The sequence below is a fragment of the Macaca mulatta genome, chromosome 14, assembly GCF_049350105.2.
Source record: "Macaca mulatta isolate MMU2019108-1 chromosome 14, T2T-MMU8v2.0, whole genome shotgun sequence".
Classification (NCBI taxonomy): domain Eukaryota; kingdom Metazoa; phylum Chordata; class Mammalia; order Primates; family Cercopithecidae; genus Macaca; species Macaca mulatta.
In genome coordinates, this window is record NC_133419.1 from 7,004,788 (window position 1) to 7,022,353 (window position 17,566).

General features: G+C 57.9%; 1 protein-coding gene across 4 annotated transcripts; it reads left to right on the plus strand.

Annotated features, from left to right (window-relative positions):
• Positions 1-6,351: 6,351 nt before the first annotated feature.
• Positions 6,352-16,364, plus strand: CLCF1 (cardiotrophin like cytokine factor 1). Of its 4 annotated transcripts, none has more exons than XM_077962078.1 (3): positions 6,352-6,482; positions 12,891-13,057; positions 14,894-16,364. In XM_077962078.1, the coding sequence occupies exons 2-3, from the start codon at positions 12,905-12,907 to the stop codon at positions 15,386-15,388; spliced, it is 648 nt and encodes a 215-aa protein (XP_077818204.1). In that variant the 5' UTR covers positions 6,352-6,482; positions 12,891-12,904; the 3' UTR covers positions 15,389-16,364. The 4 variants fall into 4 exon arrangements, with proteins under 4 accessions (XP_077818204.1, XP_001106809.1, XP_077818203.1 ...); XM_001106809.5 differs by having other exon boundaries at positions 6,374-7,003; XM_077962077.1 differs by lacking the exon at positions 6,352-6,482 and adding an exon at positions 7,454-7,642.
• Positions 16,365-17,566: the final 1,202 nt, after the last annotated feature.

Sequence of the window (17,566 nt, forward strand, 5' to 3'; positions counted from 1 at the left end):
GAGGCCGAGGCAGGCAGATCACTTGAGGTCAGAAGTTCGTGACCAGCCTGGCCAGCATGAGGAAACCCCGTCTCTATCAAAAATACAAAAATTAGCAGGCGCCTGTAATCCCAGCTAGTCAGGAAGGTGAGGCAGGAGAATCGCTTGAACCTGGGAGGTGGAGGTTGCAGTGAGCTGAGATTGCACCACTGCACTCCAGCCTGGGTAACGGAGCAAGACTCTGTCTCAAAAAAAAAAGAAATACAAAAAATTAGCCAGGCATGGTGACATCCATCTGTAGCTACGCAGGAGGTTGAGGTGGGAGGATCGCTTGAGCCTCGGAAGTCAAGGCTGTAGTGAGCCATGATTATGCCACTGCACTCCAGCCTGGACTGTCTCAAAAATAAATAAATAAATAAGTAAATAAATAAAACGTCATTGATTGCTTCTAAGTGCCAGCAATTTGACCTATATTCACTCAGTTGTCCCTTACTCAGTTTTACATGGAGAAAACAGAGGTGTGGAGGGTTAGAGACTTGGTGGGGGTCACACAGCTGGTGGAGGCAGAGCAGGCACTCTCTCAGTGGTACTGGAATGGCAGGCCCATGAGATGGGGCTTCCCATCACTGGGATGGCCCCAGGGAAGGTGGTGTCCATCCTTTGACCCTGGGGAGCCCAGGCAGTCTGGAGAAAGCTGGGAGAAGCCTGACGGAGGGGAGGACAGCGGGGTAGGAGGGAGGAGAGTTCGGGAGGAGCCGGCATGACTCAGCAGGGCAGGATAAAGATCTTCCAGCCCAGGGAGAGGCAACCCCACTCCTCTGCCAGGGGAGACGGAGTCACAGAGCCCGCGGCATGGGCTGGCCAGGGCAATGGAACATCCTGGGAGAACGGCGGGGAAAGCTCCTGGCGGGCGAGGGAGGAGTGGAGCACCTGGGGGTATCCCTTCTGCCCTGCCCTCCACACACCCATCACCCAGACACCCTGGCAGATCAGGAGGCAGAGCCCAGCTAGGGCAGGAGAGGGACAGGCAGAAGGCCCTGTTCCTCTCAGCTTCTCTCTGGCTTCCCCGGGAAGCAGGAAGTATTGGGGGGAGTCCTTTGGGAAGCCTGAGCTGGGTCAGGTGTGGGTGGGGACCCAGGGCAGGGTAGGGCCATTGCTGAGGTCAGAAGAGGCCCTCTGCCTCCGGGTTTCCGCTGACATCACAGCCAGCTTAGGGTGAGGCAGGGCCTCTGGGCTCCTGCCTACTGGAGGGCAAGGGAAAGTGTGTGCATACACACACACACACACACACACACCCTGCCTTTCCTTCCCCCTCCTGCCCTTGGGGCCCCAGTGGTGCCTGCACACGTACACTGGAGGGTGTGCACACGAGGCAGCGGAAAGGAAGGCCTCCTCCTGGGGACACCGAATCCCAGGGGATGTCCTGGGTGGGACCTCTGAACCTATCTAGGGCTCACTTTGCCCTCAGGAAGCAAAGGGTAGCCCTTGCTCTTGTTCTGCTGTGGCGGTGGGGCGGGGACAGGGGTGATCATCTAACTCCCAGTTTAATGCTCATTCCGGGATTCCCAACTCCCTGCTAATGGAATCCAGAGTTCTAGCTGAGCCCTCTAGTGTGGGAAGGTGATGCGAAGTGCCTGGCTCAGCTGCACATTGCCAGTTCATGTAAGGGGTCGGTGGTGGGGAGGAAACCCAGGTCTCCCTGTGCTCCAGGCCAGGATTCTCCAGGCACTGGATGACTCTCTTTATACCCCAAGCAACATCTGAGTGACCTGAAGAGACCAGCTGTGCCAGGCTAGACGCCTCATAGGCAGGGGCACTCAGCCAAGTCCTGCTATTGCTGAAGTCTGTTCCCAGCACCCAGACTTCTCTTTTCAAGATGTGCCTCTGGCCCCCTTCCTCAGGCTGGCACCTGCATGGTGGAGTTAAAAGAGCATGTTGCTGAAGTTGGATTGTACTGGGTTCCAGTCCTGGTTCTACCACTTCCAGGCTTGTGTGACCTCAGACAAGTGACTTTGTCTCATGAAGCCTCAGGTTCCTCATGTATAAATAGGGAAATGATAGCTCCTGTCTCGGAGTTACTGCAAAGGTGAAATAAACTAGGCCGGGCGCAGTGGCTCACGCCTGTAATCGCTGCACTTTGGGAGGCCGAGGTGGGTGGATCATGAGGTCAGGAGATCGAGACCATCCTGGCTAACACGGTGAAACCCCATCTCTACTAAAAATACAAAAAAAAAAAAAAAAAAAAAAATTAGCCGGGCGTGGTGGCGGGCGCCTGTAGTTCCAGCTACTCCGGAGGCTGAGGCAGGAGAATGGCGTGAACCCGGGAGGCAGAGCTTGTAGTGAGCTGAGATCGCGCCACTGTACTCCAGCCTGGGCGACAGAGTGAGACTCTATCTCAAAAAAAAAAATAAATAAATAAATAAATAAATAAATAAATAAATAAAATAGCCCACGCAAAGCATTAGCACTGTGCCTGATGTGGGGAACAGCTGCGTGCACGTAAACTATTGTTAGTATTTCAGCAAAGTAAATGTTAGTAAGAAATACCAGCATCACAGTAGGCTGGAGGAGTCACTGTAGCAGGCATCTGCCTCTCCTCCCAACACCCAGGTCAGCCTCCGCCCCTCCACCCACCCCCTAGGGCTCCTCTCTGTGTCTCCAGCACCAAAACTTAGGGAACGTTTGGTGAACAAATGAATAAATGAGTGTCCCTACTCACCTCTGTGGGTTTCTCCAACACAACTGTCAAGAGGGGACCAGCTAGAGACTCCCCTAGTTCAGGAACCTGGACACTCCCTGGGCCAGGGTCCCATCAGTGCCAACTGTGCAGCTGTGTGCAACATGGTGTTTTGGGTACCTGGAGAGCCTTCCTTGGGGATGTCACCATGTGGGGAGGAAGGGTGGGACCCTGGCCAGTCCCTGAGCCTACACTGACTCACCCTCACCCCTTGGAGGGCAGCTCAGTCATCACCTGGTGCCAGCTCTGGCCCCCAGCCAGCCACATTTCTTGAGGGCCTGACCTGACACCCCCCTGTGGATGGTGAGGCCTGGAATCTTTAAAAGGCCAGAGAAGGCAGCAAGCCAGTGGCCCCTCATCAGCTCACAGACTACTCCCACCATCCTGTGGAGAGGAGGGCAGAGGTGGTCAGACCCCATCACACAGAGAGGTGACAGGCTTGTCCCAAGGTCACACTGGCCAATTGGAATGGAGGTTTCCTGACTCTCAGAGCAGCTCTGTGCCCGCTGCAGGGAATCCTGGACTGCACCTGGTGCTACCTTGGCACTTTGCCTGTGGTTGCCACTGCCCTTCTAGCTCAGTCCATCCACATTTCTGCCCCAAAGCTCTACCTCCTCCAGGAAGCTCTCCTCCCACCATCCTCCTTGCCCTAAATGTACCCACTGCCACCTATGGCTGATGTCAGACAGTTTAATGAGTGTCCCTAGACTGGAATTCTTTCCTTTTCTTTTGAGAGAGGGTCTTGCTCTGTTGCCCCAGGCAACAAAGACCATGTGTAGTGGTCATAGCTCACTGCAGCCTCAAACTCTTGGGCTCAAGCAATCCTCCAGCCTCAGCCACCTGATTAGCTGGGACTACAGGCACGCACCACCATGTCCGGCTAAGTTTTAAATTTTTGGTAGAGATGGGGGTCTCTATGTTGCCCAGGTTCATCTCAAATTCCTCAAGCAATCCTCCTGCCTGGGCCTCCCAAAGTGCTGGGATTACAGATGTAAGCCCCAACTGTGAAATTCCTAAAGGCAGGGATGGGTTTTCCTTGCTCTCTCTCTGTCCTTAACAGGACCTGGCAGAGACTGAGAAAGTGCCTGCACAATGTGCCCCTGGAGCAGACGGAGCGCTTCTCTTTCCCATGCTTGTCTGGAGCTGGGGGGACTGGCGTCTCCTCTAAGCTCTGCCCTCCCACCAGCAACCCCAGATTGTCAGCACTGGAAGGGCCCCTAACAAGATTCTCTGAGAGTCACAGGGGAGCAGGAACTTTCCCGAGGTCCCCCAGCTGGAAATCAGAGGGCAGCCACCTGTCCTGCCCCATCCTACGGAAACCCTGGAGGGGCCACTCCTGCTCTTTCCTCTCTTCCTTCTTCCCCAAACCCTAGCAGCTACCCCCATTTAGGGACTTGGCAGGATAAAGGCACCGTCTTTATTCCAGCCCCCGACCCAACCCAACTGGCAGCTCCCAGCCTGCTGCCTTTGCCCAGGCATGGCAGAGGGGCACTGGCAGCTTGGAGATGGAGCTGCTTTTCCTTTGGCAGTGCAGAAGGTGGGGGAGGGGAAGGGAGAGGCTTGGCCCCCACTAGGTGAGGGGAGAGGGCAGGGAGGCAAGTCCAGACAAGAGGCAGAGGGAGAACACAACTTTCCCAGCTCGTGGGGTCACTACATTAAGATTCAAAGACAAACTGGGGGCTGGGGGGCTGTGTGTAAAGTCAATTGTCCCTGTACCCACCTGGCCTGGGTCCCTGTTTCAGAGCTGCAGCCCTCAGTTCCTGCAAACCAGTGCTTTCTGGCGGCCCCAGGTGGATGTCTGCTGGGGGTGGTGTTGTCCACTCCCACCTTCTGCTTCAGTCTCTTCCTCTCCCCCATCTGCTGCTTCCCCCTCTTCCTCCCAGCTCCCTCCTCCCCTCTTTCCCACTCCCACCCATTTGCCTCTTTGTGTCTCCTCTTTCCTTCCCAGTCTTGTCCCTTCTCTGGTCTCACCCCTCTTCTCTTGCCCCCGCCTCTTTCTTCAGCACCCCTCCCCTCCGCTCCCCCCACACTGGGGCTGCTTTCTCCCTGACTCAGCAAGGTGCTTTATAAGGTGCTGAGGGGCTCAGTCAAATCCAAACCACATTGTGCAGACTCCACAAGGAGCGGCTGCGAGGTGGAGGGAGAGGCTGAAGCTGCTCCCCTTCTCCCTCCTTCTTGGCCCCCTCCCTCTGAAAGGGTAGGAGCTAGGGGGACCTCCTGGCTGGCCTCAGTGCCATGCACCCATGGGCATCTGCCTTCTTGACCTTGGCATGGGCATCAAGAAATCACTGGGCTCACCCACCAGGAATGTCACTGAAACTCCAGAGTCCTGGCTGGTGGGGGCAGGGAGGAGGTAGAGTGGTTGGGGGTAGGGGGCGGAGGGAGGCCCTAAGCACTTTTCACAAGGGTCCCTCCAGGCAGTTTTCATCAGTGCTGCTACTGAGGTCCCTCAAAGTCCCCTGCCCCCCAACCCAAGCCAGCTCTCCTTTCCCAGCTCTTTTTCTCCTTGTTTAGGGAAAAAAAGGAAGAAAGGAGAGAGAGGGGAAAAAAAACCCAACAACAAAGTCTGTCCCACTCCAGTGAGGTAATTGAAAACAAACTTCTTCCCCACCCCCCCGCACCCCCAGCTCAGTGCTCACAGTACAGAGAAGGGAAGAGCTGCCCCGGGACCCAGCACTGGCCATGATCAGGATGCCTGCCCAGGCCACAGGCTGGAGGCGCGGGGGCTGGACTGGCAGAGTGCCCTCCCTTTCTTCCAGGGGCACCAGGAAGTAGTGGGGGACAAATCTCGGATGCCACTCCAGGCAGAGGCATCACCTTCCAGGTCTGGCCCACCACTGGCCTCTCCCACTTTGAAACAATAAATAAACAACAACAAAAGCAACTTATTACCCAGTGATTTAATTGGTGGTGTGGTTATAGGGCACCCAAGCCTTGGGGACCACATGACTGTCCCCCAGGAAAATCATGAAGCAGGGCAGTCCCCAGCCCTGGGTGAGAGCTGCCTTCACTGAGCATGTTCTCCCTGGCACCCTTGGAGAGGGAGGAGCGGACCCCTCTGGGAGGGTCCAGGCATACCCCCAGGTATCCTGCCCAGCAAGTCCCAACCCAGGCCTGCGGGAAGGAGGGGGAGCCCTCACTGCCAAGCCACCCCCACCTCACCACCGGAAAAACCAACAACCCGAAACCCCAAAGGAAGGAGATTGCCAGGCGTCTTCATGGGGAAGCATTTCACAAATGGGGACGCTCAGGCGGTCCATCGCCTTGAATCGGAGCATTCCCGCTGAGTCACCCAAGAAGCCTGTGGTGTTGAAACTGGTCCGGTGCCTCGTGCTGATTAATGAATTACAAATCCCCCACCCATGTGCATTCTCCCTGGTCACTGGAGGAAGAATGAAGAACCTTGTGAACTTGAGGGAAAAAGTCCCGCCAAGTGGCCTCTTCTCGCCTCTGGGCCGGGCAGTGGGCCTGTGGTGCCCTCTTCCTCCCCCGCAGGGGGCATTGTGAGCTGGTTAGTCACCTGCCCCAGCCCCAGCGCCTCGCTTAGCTCTAGCTTTTGGAAATGGGACAAGCGGCGGGACAATAGGCAAGGGGGGCGGTCAGCCCAGACAAAGGGCAGCAGGAAAAACACCATCACTTGCTCCCAGGCCAGCTTGCTGGCATTTGGGAGAATGTGTCATTGCATTTACTCAAGGGTGAGGAGGAGGGAAGGTTAGAGATGAGGAGGCAGAGGTAGGGTGGGAGCAGGGACCCCGCACAGGCAGAGGTAGGGTGGGAGCTGGGACCCCGCACCGGGCAGGGGGCAGTGTCCCCAGGCCAACGCCAGGGGAGAAGCCCACCCGAAGTCGGCGCTGTCCACTGGCTCCCGGGAGTCCTCAGACGGACTGATGGCCTCCCCGCCCCCTCCCCCAGGAGGCCCAGGGTGGTACCGCCACAGCCTCGCCTCACCTCACCCCCCCCTCGGTGCTGTGGGAGGGAGAGGGAGCCCCAGAAGCCCTCCCTTCCCTCCTCCCCCCTCCTACCCCCACCCCGGGGAGGGCCGCTACAATTTGTGGTTACAGCTTTACACGTCAGAAAAAAAAAAAAGTTTGCAGAATGTCCCACACCGAAAAAAAAAAAAAAAAAAAAAAAAACCCGAAACCGAGCGAAAAAAACCTGCGAGTGGGCCTGGCGGATGGGATTATTAAAGCTTCGCCGGAGCCGCGGCTCGCCCTCCCACTCCGCCAGCCTCCGGGAGAGGAGCCGCACCCGGCCGGCCTGGCCCCAGCCCCATGGACCTCCGAGCAGGTAGGAGCCAGGCGGCCGAGGCCCCGGCCCCCGCCCCGCCGAGCAGCCACGAGATCCGGTTCCCGTCCTGCCTTGACCCCCGGGAGCCCCGCGCCGGGGCCGGGCCACAGAGCTGGGCTCCAGCCGGGGGAGGCGCGGCTGGGCGCCCTCGAGAGGGGCCAGGCGGGGACGCCGCATTCCTGGAGTCCGCACGGCGGGGCCAGGAGATAGCCGGGAGCGGCGGGGAGCCCGGACGATAGCAGACCTGGGGAGGCGGCAACCTGGAGCCCCAGCCCCAGAGCCCCGCGCACAAGTTGGGGCCAGAGAGTCCGAGGCGGGGAGCGAGGCTGCGGGTGGGAGGAGGGGCTGGGAGAAGAAGAGGGAGGGAGGCCGGGGAAGCCCGAGGCCGGGCGGCGGGAGGCGAGGGGAGGCCGACACCTCGGGCCGCGCCGCTCTCCCTCCCCGGCCCGCCGGGAGGGGTAGGAGAGCGGGCGGGAGGAAGGGCGGGCGGCGGAGAGGAGGGCGGAGGGCAGCGCCGAGCCTGGCTGGGCCGGGCCGGACCGGACAGGCCGAGCCGCGCCGCGGGACTCGCGGCTTCCTAGCTGCGCGCCGCGCGGCCGGAACCCTCCATGGTGCCCACGGCCGGGGAGCCGGCGGCAGGTAGGGGCGGCGGACGGCGGCTGCGAGTCCCCCGGGCCACCGTGGCCTGGGAGTGATTATTGTTGGGCGGGGGGCGGGCGCAGCCGGGCCGGACCCGGCAGGAAAAAGTCTGTCACCGGCCAGGGAGCGGCGGGAGCAGCCGCTCAGCCCGGGCAGGAGGGGAATTGACGCGCGGGAAAGGGCAGCGCCGGACAGAGCCCGGAGCCGGGTGCCCCGGACCCCGCCCCCGCCCCCGCCGCCTGGAAGGAGCGACCGGGCGGGAGCGGGAGGGGGCGGGGCCGGGGGCGCCGGGGCCACACAGAGGGAAGGCGCAGCGCCGGGAGGGGTCCCGGAGCGAGAGGTCACCGCCGGGAGGGAGGGCCAGCTGGCGACCGCCGCCGTGCAGCTTTCCGGCCGAGCCCCTCGAAGGAAACCTTCGAAGGAGTCCCCGGGGCTCGCCAGAGTCCTCTCATGCTTGCTCTCCCCACCCGCTTTCCTTTCCACAACTCCGCGCAGGGCTGCTGGAGCCCTCCCTACAGACCCCTGCCAATCCCAGAGGACCTCTGTTCCCCCAGGTCCCAGCCTGGCCCTCCCCCCGGGGTGTGAGGGGCTGCCAGGAGAGGAGGGGAGACGGGCGGGTACAGGCTAAGCCCTGGAGAGAGGCTGGGGGTGGGGGGCACTGGGCACACTGCTCTGCCGGGTCCTCCTTCTCTGACCCTGATCCAGGGACACCTCTGTGCTCTCACTGCCCCCAACTGACCTCCGCTACCGCTCGGGAGCACACGTTGCCCCTCACACCGGACAGGACGGGAGTACATATTCCCCTAACAGACCAGACGCACTCCAGCCAGCTCAGACACCCTCACTACCCTGGAGCCACACACTCCACCAGGGGAGGAAGCAGAGATGGCAGTTGTCACCCAGCAGCCCCAGAAGTGACACTGCTGATGGGTGCAATGGCTCCCTGTCCCCTTCATTCACAGTCCCACACTCTTGTCCGTCACACTTCTGCGTGCCACCCCTGCACACCAGCCACTGGCTGACACTTCACATTCCTCCCCACGTCCCACCTCTTGTGCACACCTGGCTCCTGCACTCTCCCCCAGCCCCTCCCGCACCCCTCTTGATAACAACACCCTTTCTAACTCACCCACCACTGCCCTGGACTCCTCCTTCACTGCTCCCCCTGCCTCTGGCTCTCAGTGGGCTGCTGGGCTACCCCCTGGCTCCTCACTGGCCTCCCTGAGCACACCCAGGGCCCTCTTGCGGCACAATCAGGAACCCTCTCGCTCCAGCCAAAGCCCAACTCCTGTCTCGCTTGCTTGGTTACTGACTTCATAAGGCAGGGGGGCTGGCCCACCCTCAGCTTCTTCCCCTGGGCCTCAGTGACTTCTGTCATTTAGGCTGGAAGAGAAGGGCAGGAAGGGGGATGCTGGAGAGGAGAGGAGAGATGAAGCCCTGCATGTTTCCTCTGGGAGGAACTGAGCATGCATAGTGTGACCTCTCTGTGCAAGCCCACAGTCACCAAAGGGGTTGGTGGCAAAACTAGGTCTCCCAATTCCCAGGCCCATGTGTCCCCACTCACCAAGCCACTTCTCAGTGGCCTGGGGGAAAGGGAACCAAGGAAAAGGCAGAAGGGAGGGAAGTAAGAGAGGGGAAGGCAGCAGACCACAGGGTAGAAGGATGATGGGTTTCTGTGGGCCTTTGCCTGTGAAGGCAGGTCAGGACACGCCCCTAGGGCAGTTTCCTACAGTCACAATGCCTGGACCTCACCTACTCCATCCCTCACCCACTCCTCACCTATTCTGCCTAACCCACTCCATCCCTCAATTCCTCTCAACAGACCCCTCCAACCGCAGCAGCCAGCGCTGGTCCTGGTCTGGCCTTTCCTCCTGGCTCCCATATTCAGTCCAGCCTGAGGCCACTATGCCCCACCTCTGGAGCCCTGCAGTGCCTCCCTGGCTACAACATTTAGGGCTCACAGTTCTTAGCCTAGCTCTTATAGTCCCAGGTGCAAAGACTCCCGTTGACTTGTCCTACCACCCTAACCACCCTGGTACATCTGCACGGCTGAACTCTCACCCTCACTGGGAAAGCTCAGCCCGGGGGCGTCCAGGCCAGGGACTGAGGGGCAGCTGGCTAAAGTGGCTAAAGACGTGCACACGGGTGCGCCTGCCTGTGCAGCTGTCTGGGTGGCTGGTCACTTCCTTGGGCAGAGAGAGAGAGAGAGAGAGAGAAAGAGAGAGAGAGAGTGTGTGTGTGTGTGTGTGTGTGTTTTCATGAGGAGGGCCTTGGTTCCCAGGGCCCAGGGATCTGGATGGAATTAGGGGCTGGCCGGGTGGGGGCCAGGATAGGGGGTGGGGGGCTGCTGCAGGAAACGTGAGCTGCACTCATTAGCTCCTCACGTGCTCAGCCAGATTTATAAACACACAGAGAAGAGGGGATGTAAACAATCAGTGGGCAGCAGCCAGAGGCAGAGCTGAGGCGGGGGCGGGCTGGGGGCCAGGACTGGTGGGGAGGGGGAGAGGGGGACCCAGGACACAGCCCCAGTGGTCAGGGTCTACCTGCACACCATGAGCCTAAGGGAGGATGGATGAGGGCTCCAGGAAGCCCACCATGCACTCTCCTCAGGAGGCAGGCGAGCTGTGCTGGGTTCCTGAGCTCACAACTACACCACAAGTGTTCACCCCACACTGCTTTCCTCCTGCTGCCTGAGACACGGGTATGGGCACGGCTTGCCCAGAGTGAAAGCTGTCATAGCAGGGGCAGAGCCCTGTCCTTCTACCCCCCTTTCTCCTCTCCTAACCTCTTCTCCCTCTGGATTCCTGAGAGCCCTTCCCTCTTTCTAGTTCTCTCTGTGGGCCGTCGGATCCTTCTGTTCTCCCCTGCCCGCTCCCCCCACCCCCAGCCTCAACGACAGTTACCTCAGAACTGAAATATTCCTGGAAACACCGGCCTCGTCTGGTTAATTTCATGAGCCGTTTTTTCTGCCCAGATGACTTAGTTCTTGTCTATCCAAAGGCTTCTCCCCCTGCTGTCCCTGTGTAGGGAGCTGATCTCCCCTAGGGATGTCCCACAGGGCTCAGAATGGGAGAGGGATAAGTCCCGAGCTGGGTTCCTGACTATACCTCTTGGCCGTGACATAGGCAGAACCTAGAACTCCAGTCAACATGTGGGTAAAGAGGGACGCCTAGCTCCCAGCTCCTGCTTCAGTTGGGACCCTCAGCCTTGCCGCTAACTTTGAATGAAGCCAGACTCGATGCTGAAAGCAACCTCAAGGCTGGGAGGGCCGCTGCCCAATTCAGCAGGTCTCCAATCTCCAAAACTAATTCTACTCTGTACCCATAGGATCCTAGAGGTGACTGCCAGATCCCCAGGCTTGGAGTTGTGTTGGAATGTGAGGAACAGGGAGGAGAAAGGAACTGAGTCAGGCAAGAGCTGGGGATAGAAAGGAAGAGTGAGGAAAGCAGCATCCAGGGGGAAGCCACAGGCTCAGAGGGCACAGGAAAGGGGGAGCCAGTCTCCCTAGGGAGGAGTTGAGTGCCTGACCCTACTCTCTGTCCTAAAATACACGTGTGTACACACACTCACACTTGCCTCAAACCAAGACCCTGTGACTGGTGGTACCCCACCCCCATGCTCCCTCAGTAAAGCTGGCCAGCCACACATCTGAAAGAGTCCATACTGACCAGGGGGCCACTGCCAAAGTCCTCACTGACCCCTGTCCTCCATAAGAGATGTTTTATACAAATGGAGTCTTGCATCCTTCCTAGTTAGTAGCCTTCTCCAAAACTGCCCCAGCGCTGTGATTAAACCTAACCTAGTCTTCATTCTTTCTTCAAATCCCATTCTAACCATGGGCAAAGTGTTATATCTATTTAAGTTATTTCTACCTATCAAAGCAACCTATGTCATTATAGAAAAATCTGAGAGTATAAAATATGAACTATAGGAGTGGTGGGAAGGTGGCAGCAAAAAAAAAAAAAAAAAAAGGAAAAAAAAAAATAAAGGAAAGAAACCACTCGTGACCTCACACCTATTCAAGCTGAAAACCCAAACTAGCCCTGCTCTTCATGACATAAGCAGCGCCCCATCTGGTATCTAAACCGACCAAGTCACAGCCCTCCAGCTCACCTTCTGCCTGCCCAGACCTCACCACATCCCCTGCTGGACTCAAACCTCAACCACACTAAATCAACCAAATCCCAAGTCTAAACTAATCTGAAACTTTTAAAGTAACCCAGTCCTTAAATCTAACCTAGCCCAATGCCAATTATATCTATCCTAGCCAAACCCTAACTGCCTTTGCCAGTCCAAAGTGTCCACTCAATCCTCACCTTGGTCCTCACTTAAAATCCCAGAAAAGCGTATTTCCCCACTATCCATGTCACTCTTTACAGCACCCAATCCTGGCCTCTGGACTCCTGGTATCCTGGGATGTCCAAACTCTGCAGTGCCATCAGCCAACAAGCCTGACTCGTCAAATGCACCTCTCTCCCTTCCTGTCCCCACCCTCACAGGCTGATGGAAAGGGCTCATTGAAGTCCAACTTTTCCCCACCTAACACCAAGAATGGTGTGAACCTCCACACTGCCACCATTCCCTGAGAGTGAGCACTAAATCTTCAATCTAACCCCACCCTATGCTTCCCACACTCAGGAATCACATCCTAGAATATACCCAAAACTAGCCCCATAAGGCAGCCCGACCCTGGTGGTCTAACCCTATACCTTGCCTCTTATGGACGACTGTGTTCTTGGCGGCTGCCTCTCTCCTGCTTCCTCCCTTGGGGCTGACTGCTCAGCCTGCCAGCTCTGACATGTGCTATCTCCCACCCTGTGACTCCCCTCAAGCTGCAGTGGGACTGGGAGAGTGGCAGGAAGCTATGGTACAACTGGAACACAGGCAGGTCGACCTGTAGTCCCTAGGCCTGGCCCTGTCCCTCCATGTACACACACATATATGTTGGCACACACACAGTGGCACACATGCCAAAGACTCTCTCAGCTGACACACAGATATACTCTCAAGTATCTACTGATAGATACTTAGGCGTGCCAAGTCCTCATCCTCAAACACACACACGCCTCTCTTTCTCTCCCCTCTTGCCAGGGGTGTTTTCCCTCCTCCATCCCCTCTGCCTCCCATCTGGTGTCCCACCCTCACCCACCTTCCAGCCCAAGGTGGGGACAGACACCTGAGGGGCTGCCAGATGCTTCCCCGTGTGGGCCTGGGCCGCACTCATGCTTCTCGTCCATCCTGCCCACAGGGGACTCGTGGGGGATGTTAGCGTGCCTGTGCACGGTGCTCTGGCACCTCCCTGCAGTGCCAGCTCTCAATCGCACAGGGGACCCAGGGCCTGGCCCCTCCATCCAGAAAACCTATGACCTCACCCGCTACCTGGAGCACCAACTCCGCAGCTTGGCTGGGACCTATGTGAGTATCCAGAGTAGGAGTCTGGGAGTTGGGGAGGAGTGAGGAGTTGGGGGAAGACAGTCCTAATCGTGGAGGGTCCTGGTAAATGATGGGGTGAGGAGGGGCTCTTTGGCTCCCACCAGTCCCCCTGTCTGGCTTATCTACTGCCCTTCCCTCTTAGGTGGCCCCCCCATCTCCCCATCCCTCGCCCCAGGACTAGGCATGTGGGCAGGCCTCGCACCCGCCTTGGCCCATTGCCCCACTGGCTGCCAGCCCAGCCGCCCGCCTCCCCCTGGGGGCCGGGGAAGTCTCCTCTGTTTACACCGTGTTGTGGTGTCTCTTGCGCGGGCGGGGTTGGGTGGGGATGGAGGGGCCCCACCTCCCATGCCTGCGTTCCAGCTCGCCTCTACCCCCAGACCTGGGGCCCTGCTGCTCTGGACCCAGGGGCCTCCCTTCCGTCTGCCTCTCCCATTCTAGCTGGGCCTCCTACGAGGGTCATGGGGGAAGGGGACTGTAGGGAACCCAGGCAGTAGTGGCAGGGGGTTTAGGGTGTGGATGGAGGTGATGCTATAAGGATTTGGGGGTGGTCCAGAGGTGTTCAGAGAGCCCAGGAGAGAAGGAAGGAGGGTCGGAGGAGCCGAGGACCATGGGGAACCGGCCCCCTCTTCCCGTGTTCCTCTTCCACATCCCAGACTCTACTCTGGAGCCAGGGAAAGAAAAGGGAGGAGGGTGGCGGGGGAGCTGGCTCCAGCCCCAGGATACACCGAGGAAATTAGTTTGTCTCTGTGCTTGTCAGCGTGTGAACCTCCCCCTGGGCCCTTGCCTATCCCAGGCCTCTCCCCTTGCTTCTCCCTTCTTTCCCAGTTACACATCGCCCTCATCCCTTTCCCTGGGCCCCAGCCGCTCCCCCGAGGGTTGGCAAGGGCTCTGCCTTCTTCCCTATACCATGCTGTCTTCCATAGCCTTCCTCCTGTCCTACTCATGAGACTGCCTCCATTTCTTCCTTCTGCAGCCTAGCTCCTTTCAACTGAACCCTTCCTTCGGAGTGTTAGTGAGTACCCGTCTCTCCCCAGCCCCTCAGCTGGTGGGCCCGGGTATGTCAGTGGCAAATGGGACTCTGGTGCCAATGGGCCCCTCTCATCTCTCTCTTGTTCCTTGTGCAGAAAACCTTTGCTTCATTCCACTGCCCCCTCTAGTTCCCGACCCTTTTTCTCTCCTGGCTTTCTCTGCCAAATTTCTCGAAGGAGTGGTCTACACCCTCTGCCTCCACTTCCTCTCCACCCACTCACTTCTTAACCCCCTGCAATCTGGCTTCCAGGCCCCAGCAGTGGTTCTCTCCAAGGTCGTCAGGCACCTCCTTGCCAAGCCCGACAGTGTTTTGAAGGCTCATTCTCCTTGCTGTCTGTTTTGCAGCCACACTGCTGAGCACTGCTGCCTTCTCGAACTCTTCCTTGGCCTCTGCACTCTCCTGGGCCACCTTCTACCTCTCCAGCCTCGCCCCCTGGCTCCTCCAGGCTCCTCTTCTTCTCTGTCCTGCCCCCACAGCGGGCACTTTCCCAAGGTTTGCCCACCAAGCCAATCAGCACGTCCTTCCTGAGCGTCTCCTGCGTCTCCTCCTCCTCTTTCTACGCCTCTCCATTGGAGAGCTCATCACCGCCACTGCTTCAGCTGTCATCTGCATACAAATGATATCCTTATTGGAGAAACTCAGGGAGGCCATGAACAGAGAAGCCTAGCATGGAGACAGGGCCAGTGTCAGGGGACACAAAAAATAGAAACTTTGGGAGCAGGTATCTCCTCGGTGATGAGACAGCTGCTCTGCCCTCCTCCTTCCCCATCACCCTCTCCTTTTCACAGCTGAACTACCTGGGCCCTCCTTTCAACGAGCCTGACTTCAACCCTCCCCGCCTGGGGGCAGAGACTCTGCCCAGGGCCACTGTTAACTTGGAGGTGTGGCAAAGCCTCAATGACAAACTGCGGCTGACCCAAAACTACGAGGCTTACAGCCACCTTCTGTGTTACTTGCGTGGCCTCAACCGTCAGGCTGCCACTGCTGAGCTGCGCCGCAGCCTGGCCCACTTCTGCACCAGCCTCCAGGGCCTGCTGGGCAGCATTGCAGGCGTCATGGCAGCTCTGGGCTACCCACTGCCCCAGCCGCTGCCTGGGACTGAACCCACTTGGACTCCTGGCCCTGCCCACAGTGACTTCCTCCAAAAGATGGATGACTTCTGGCTGCTGAAGGAGCTGCAGACCTGGCTGTGGCGCTCGGCCAAGGACTTCAACCGGCTCAAGAAGAAGATGCAGCCTCCAGCAGCTGCAGTCACCCTGCACCTGGGGGCTCACGGCTTCTGACTTCTGACCTTTGCCGCCTCCTCTTCGCTCCCCCTTCAAACCCTGCACCCACTTTGGGAGAGCCAGCCCTGTATGCCAACACCTGTTGAGCCAGGAGACAGAAGCTGTGAGCTTCTGGCCCTCTCCTGGACCGGCTGGGCGTGTGATGTGATCAGCCTTGTCTCCTCCCCACCTCCCAAAGGTCTACTGAGCTGGGGAGGAGGTGCAATAGGCCCTGCCCTGTCCTGTTTCTACAGGAAGTCATGCTCGAGGGAGTCTGAAGTGGTTCAAGTTGGTGCAGAGGCTCTCATAGCCTCCTGCTTCTTGCTTACCACTTGGCCAATGCCCACCCAGCCCCTCAGGTGGCACACCTGGAAGGCAGGAGTTGAGGGGCCACCACCACACATGACTTTCTGGGGTGAAGCCCTTTGGCTGCCCCACTCTCCTTGAATGGGTGTTGCTCCCTTACCCCCAAATCACTCTATACATCCAATTCAGGAAACAAACATGGTGGCAATTCTACACAAAAAGAGATAAGATTAACAGTGCAGGGGTGGGGTCTGCATTGGAGGTTCCCTATAAACCAGAAGAGAAAATACTGAAAGCAGAGGGGCAGGGACAGACCATAACAGACCCAGGAGTCTCCAAAGCACAGAGTGGCAAACAAAAGCCAAGCTGAGCATCAGGACCTTGCCTCGAATTGTCTTCCAGCTTTACAGTGCCTCCTCTCTGCCCCCTTTCCCAGGGTATCTGTGGGTTGCCCAGGCTGGGGAGGGCAACCATAGCCACACCACAGGATTTCCTGAAAGTTTACATTGCAGTAGCATTTTGGGGTGTGGGGTGGCAGCTCCCCCAGGCCCTGCCCCCCCAGCCCCACCCACTCATGACTCTAAGTGTGTTGTATTAATATTTATTTATTTGGAGATGTTATTTATTAGACGATATTTATTGCAGAATTTCTATTCTTGTATTAACAAATAAAATGCTTGCCCCAGAACTTAGTCTCTTTGCCCGGCCTCAACCCTCCTGGTGCTCATCAGACTCTCTTGCCGCCCCGGCTCCCACTCCCTGCTTGCCTCTGGTGAAGCTGCACAGAGCTCTGAGAAGAGGCGCTCTTCCTCCCCGCACTGGGGTGATGGGCGCACCTCAGACTTGTCCACTCCTGCTCCCACCACCAACTCCTTGATCCTCAGTCCTCCCACACAGCTTGTGTCTACTCCAGGTTTCCCTCACCCAGCCTTTGCTCAGTCTTCCTCACCTTTCTGGGATTCGTTGGTTTTTTTTTTTTTTTTTTTTTTTTTTTGAGACGGAGTCTCGTTCTGTCGCCCAGGCTAGAGTGCAGTGGCACAATCTCTGCTCACTGTAAGCTCTGCCTCCCAGGTTCATGCCATTCTCCTGCCTCAGCCTCCCGAGTAGCTGTGACTACAAGCGCCTGCCACCACGCCTGGCTAAGTAGAGACCACCGTGTTAGCCAGGATGGTCTCGATCTCCTGACCTCGTGATCCGCCCGCCTCGGCCTCCCAAAGTGCTGGGATTACAGGTGTGAGCCACCGCGCCTGGCCTCAGTTTTTCTTTGAGAGTCTCACTCTGTTGTCCAGGCTGGAGTGCAGTGGCATGATCTTGGCTCACTGCAACCTCCACCTCCTGGGTTCAAGTGATTCTTGAGTTGCTGGGATTACAGGGGTGCGCCACCATGCCAGGATATTTTTTTTTTTTTAGTAGAGATGGGGTTTCACCATGTTGGCCATGCTGGTCTCGAATCCCTGACCTCAGGTGATCTACCTGCCTCAGCTTCCCAAAGTGCTGGGATTACAGGCATGAGCCACTCACCCAGCCAACCTTACCTTCCTGGATTGCATTAACGGTATCAAAGGTCTGTCTTCCCACCTTGAATTTCTATTTCTGCCCTCTGGCCCAGCCTCCTTGTGATGAGCAAAGCTATTTATCTGCCTCTCTGGTGCTCTACCCTGAGCAGTCAGCCCCTGGGCTTCACTCCCCAGCTTCCCCAGGACTCCTGCCTGTCTCTGTCCACTGGGGCTTCAGGAGCAGTGACCCTCACTTCAACACCCTTCCTCTCTTTAGGAGGGAAACAGACTGTGACCAAGTCACAGTCCTTAGCTATAACTCCACTCCTTTCTCTCCAATGTAAGACAGCATATTCCAGAAAAGAAAAACTCAGATTGTGAGAGAATGGGATAG

Excerpts from the sequence above, each read along its gene's own strand:
- CLCF1 (XM_077962077.1), top strand. The coding sequence starts at position 7,612 with ATGGTGCCCACGGCCGGGGAGCCGGCGGCAG. Across the intron at positions 7,643-12,890 it reads GGCCGGGGAGCCGGCGGCAG|GGGACTCGTGGGGGATGTTA; the intron begins GTAGGGGCGGCG and ends TCCTGCCCACAG. Across the intron at positions 13,058-14,893 it reads GCAGCTTGGCTGGGACCTAT|CTGAACTACCTGGGCCCTCC; the intron begins GTGAGTATCCAG and ends TCCTTTTCACAG.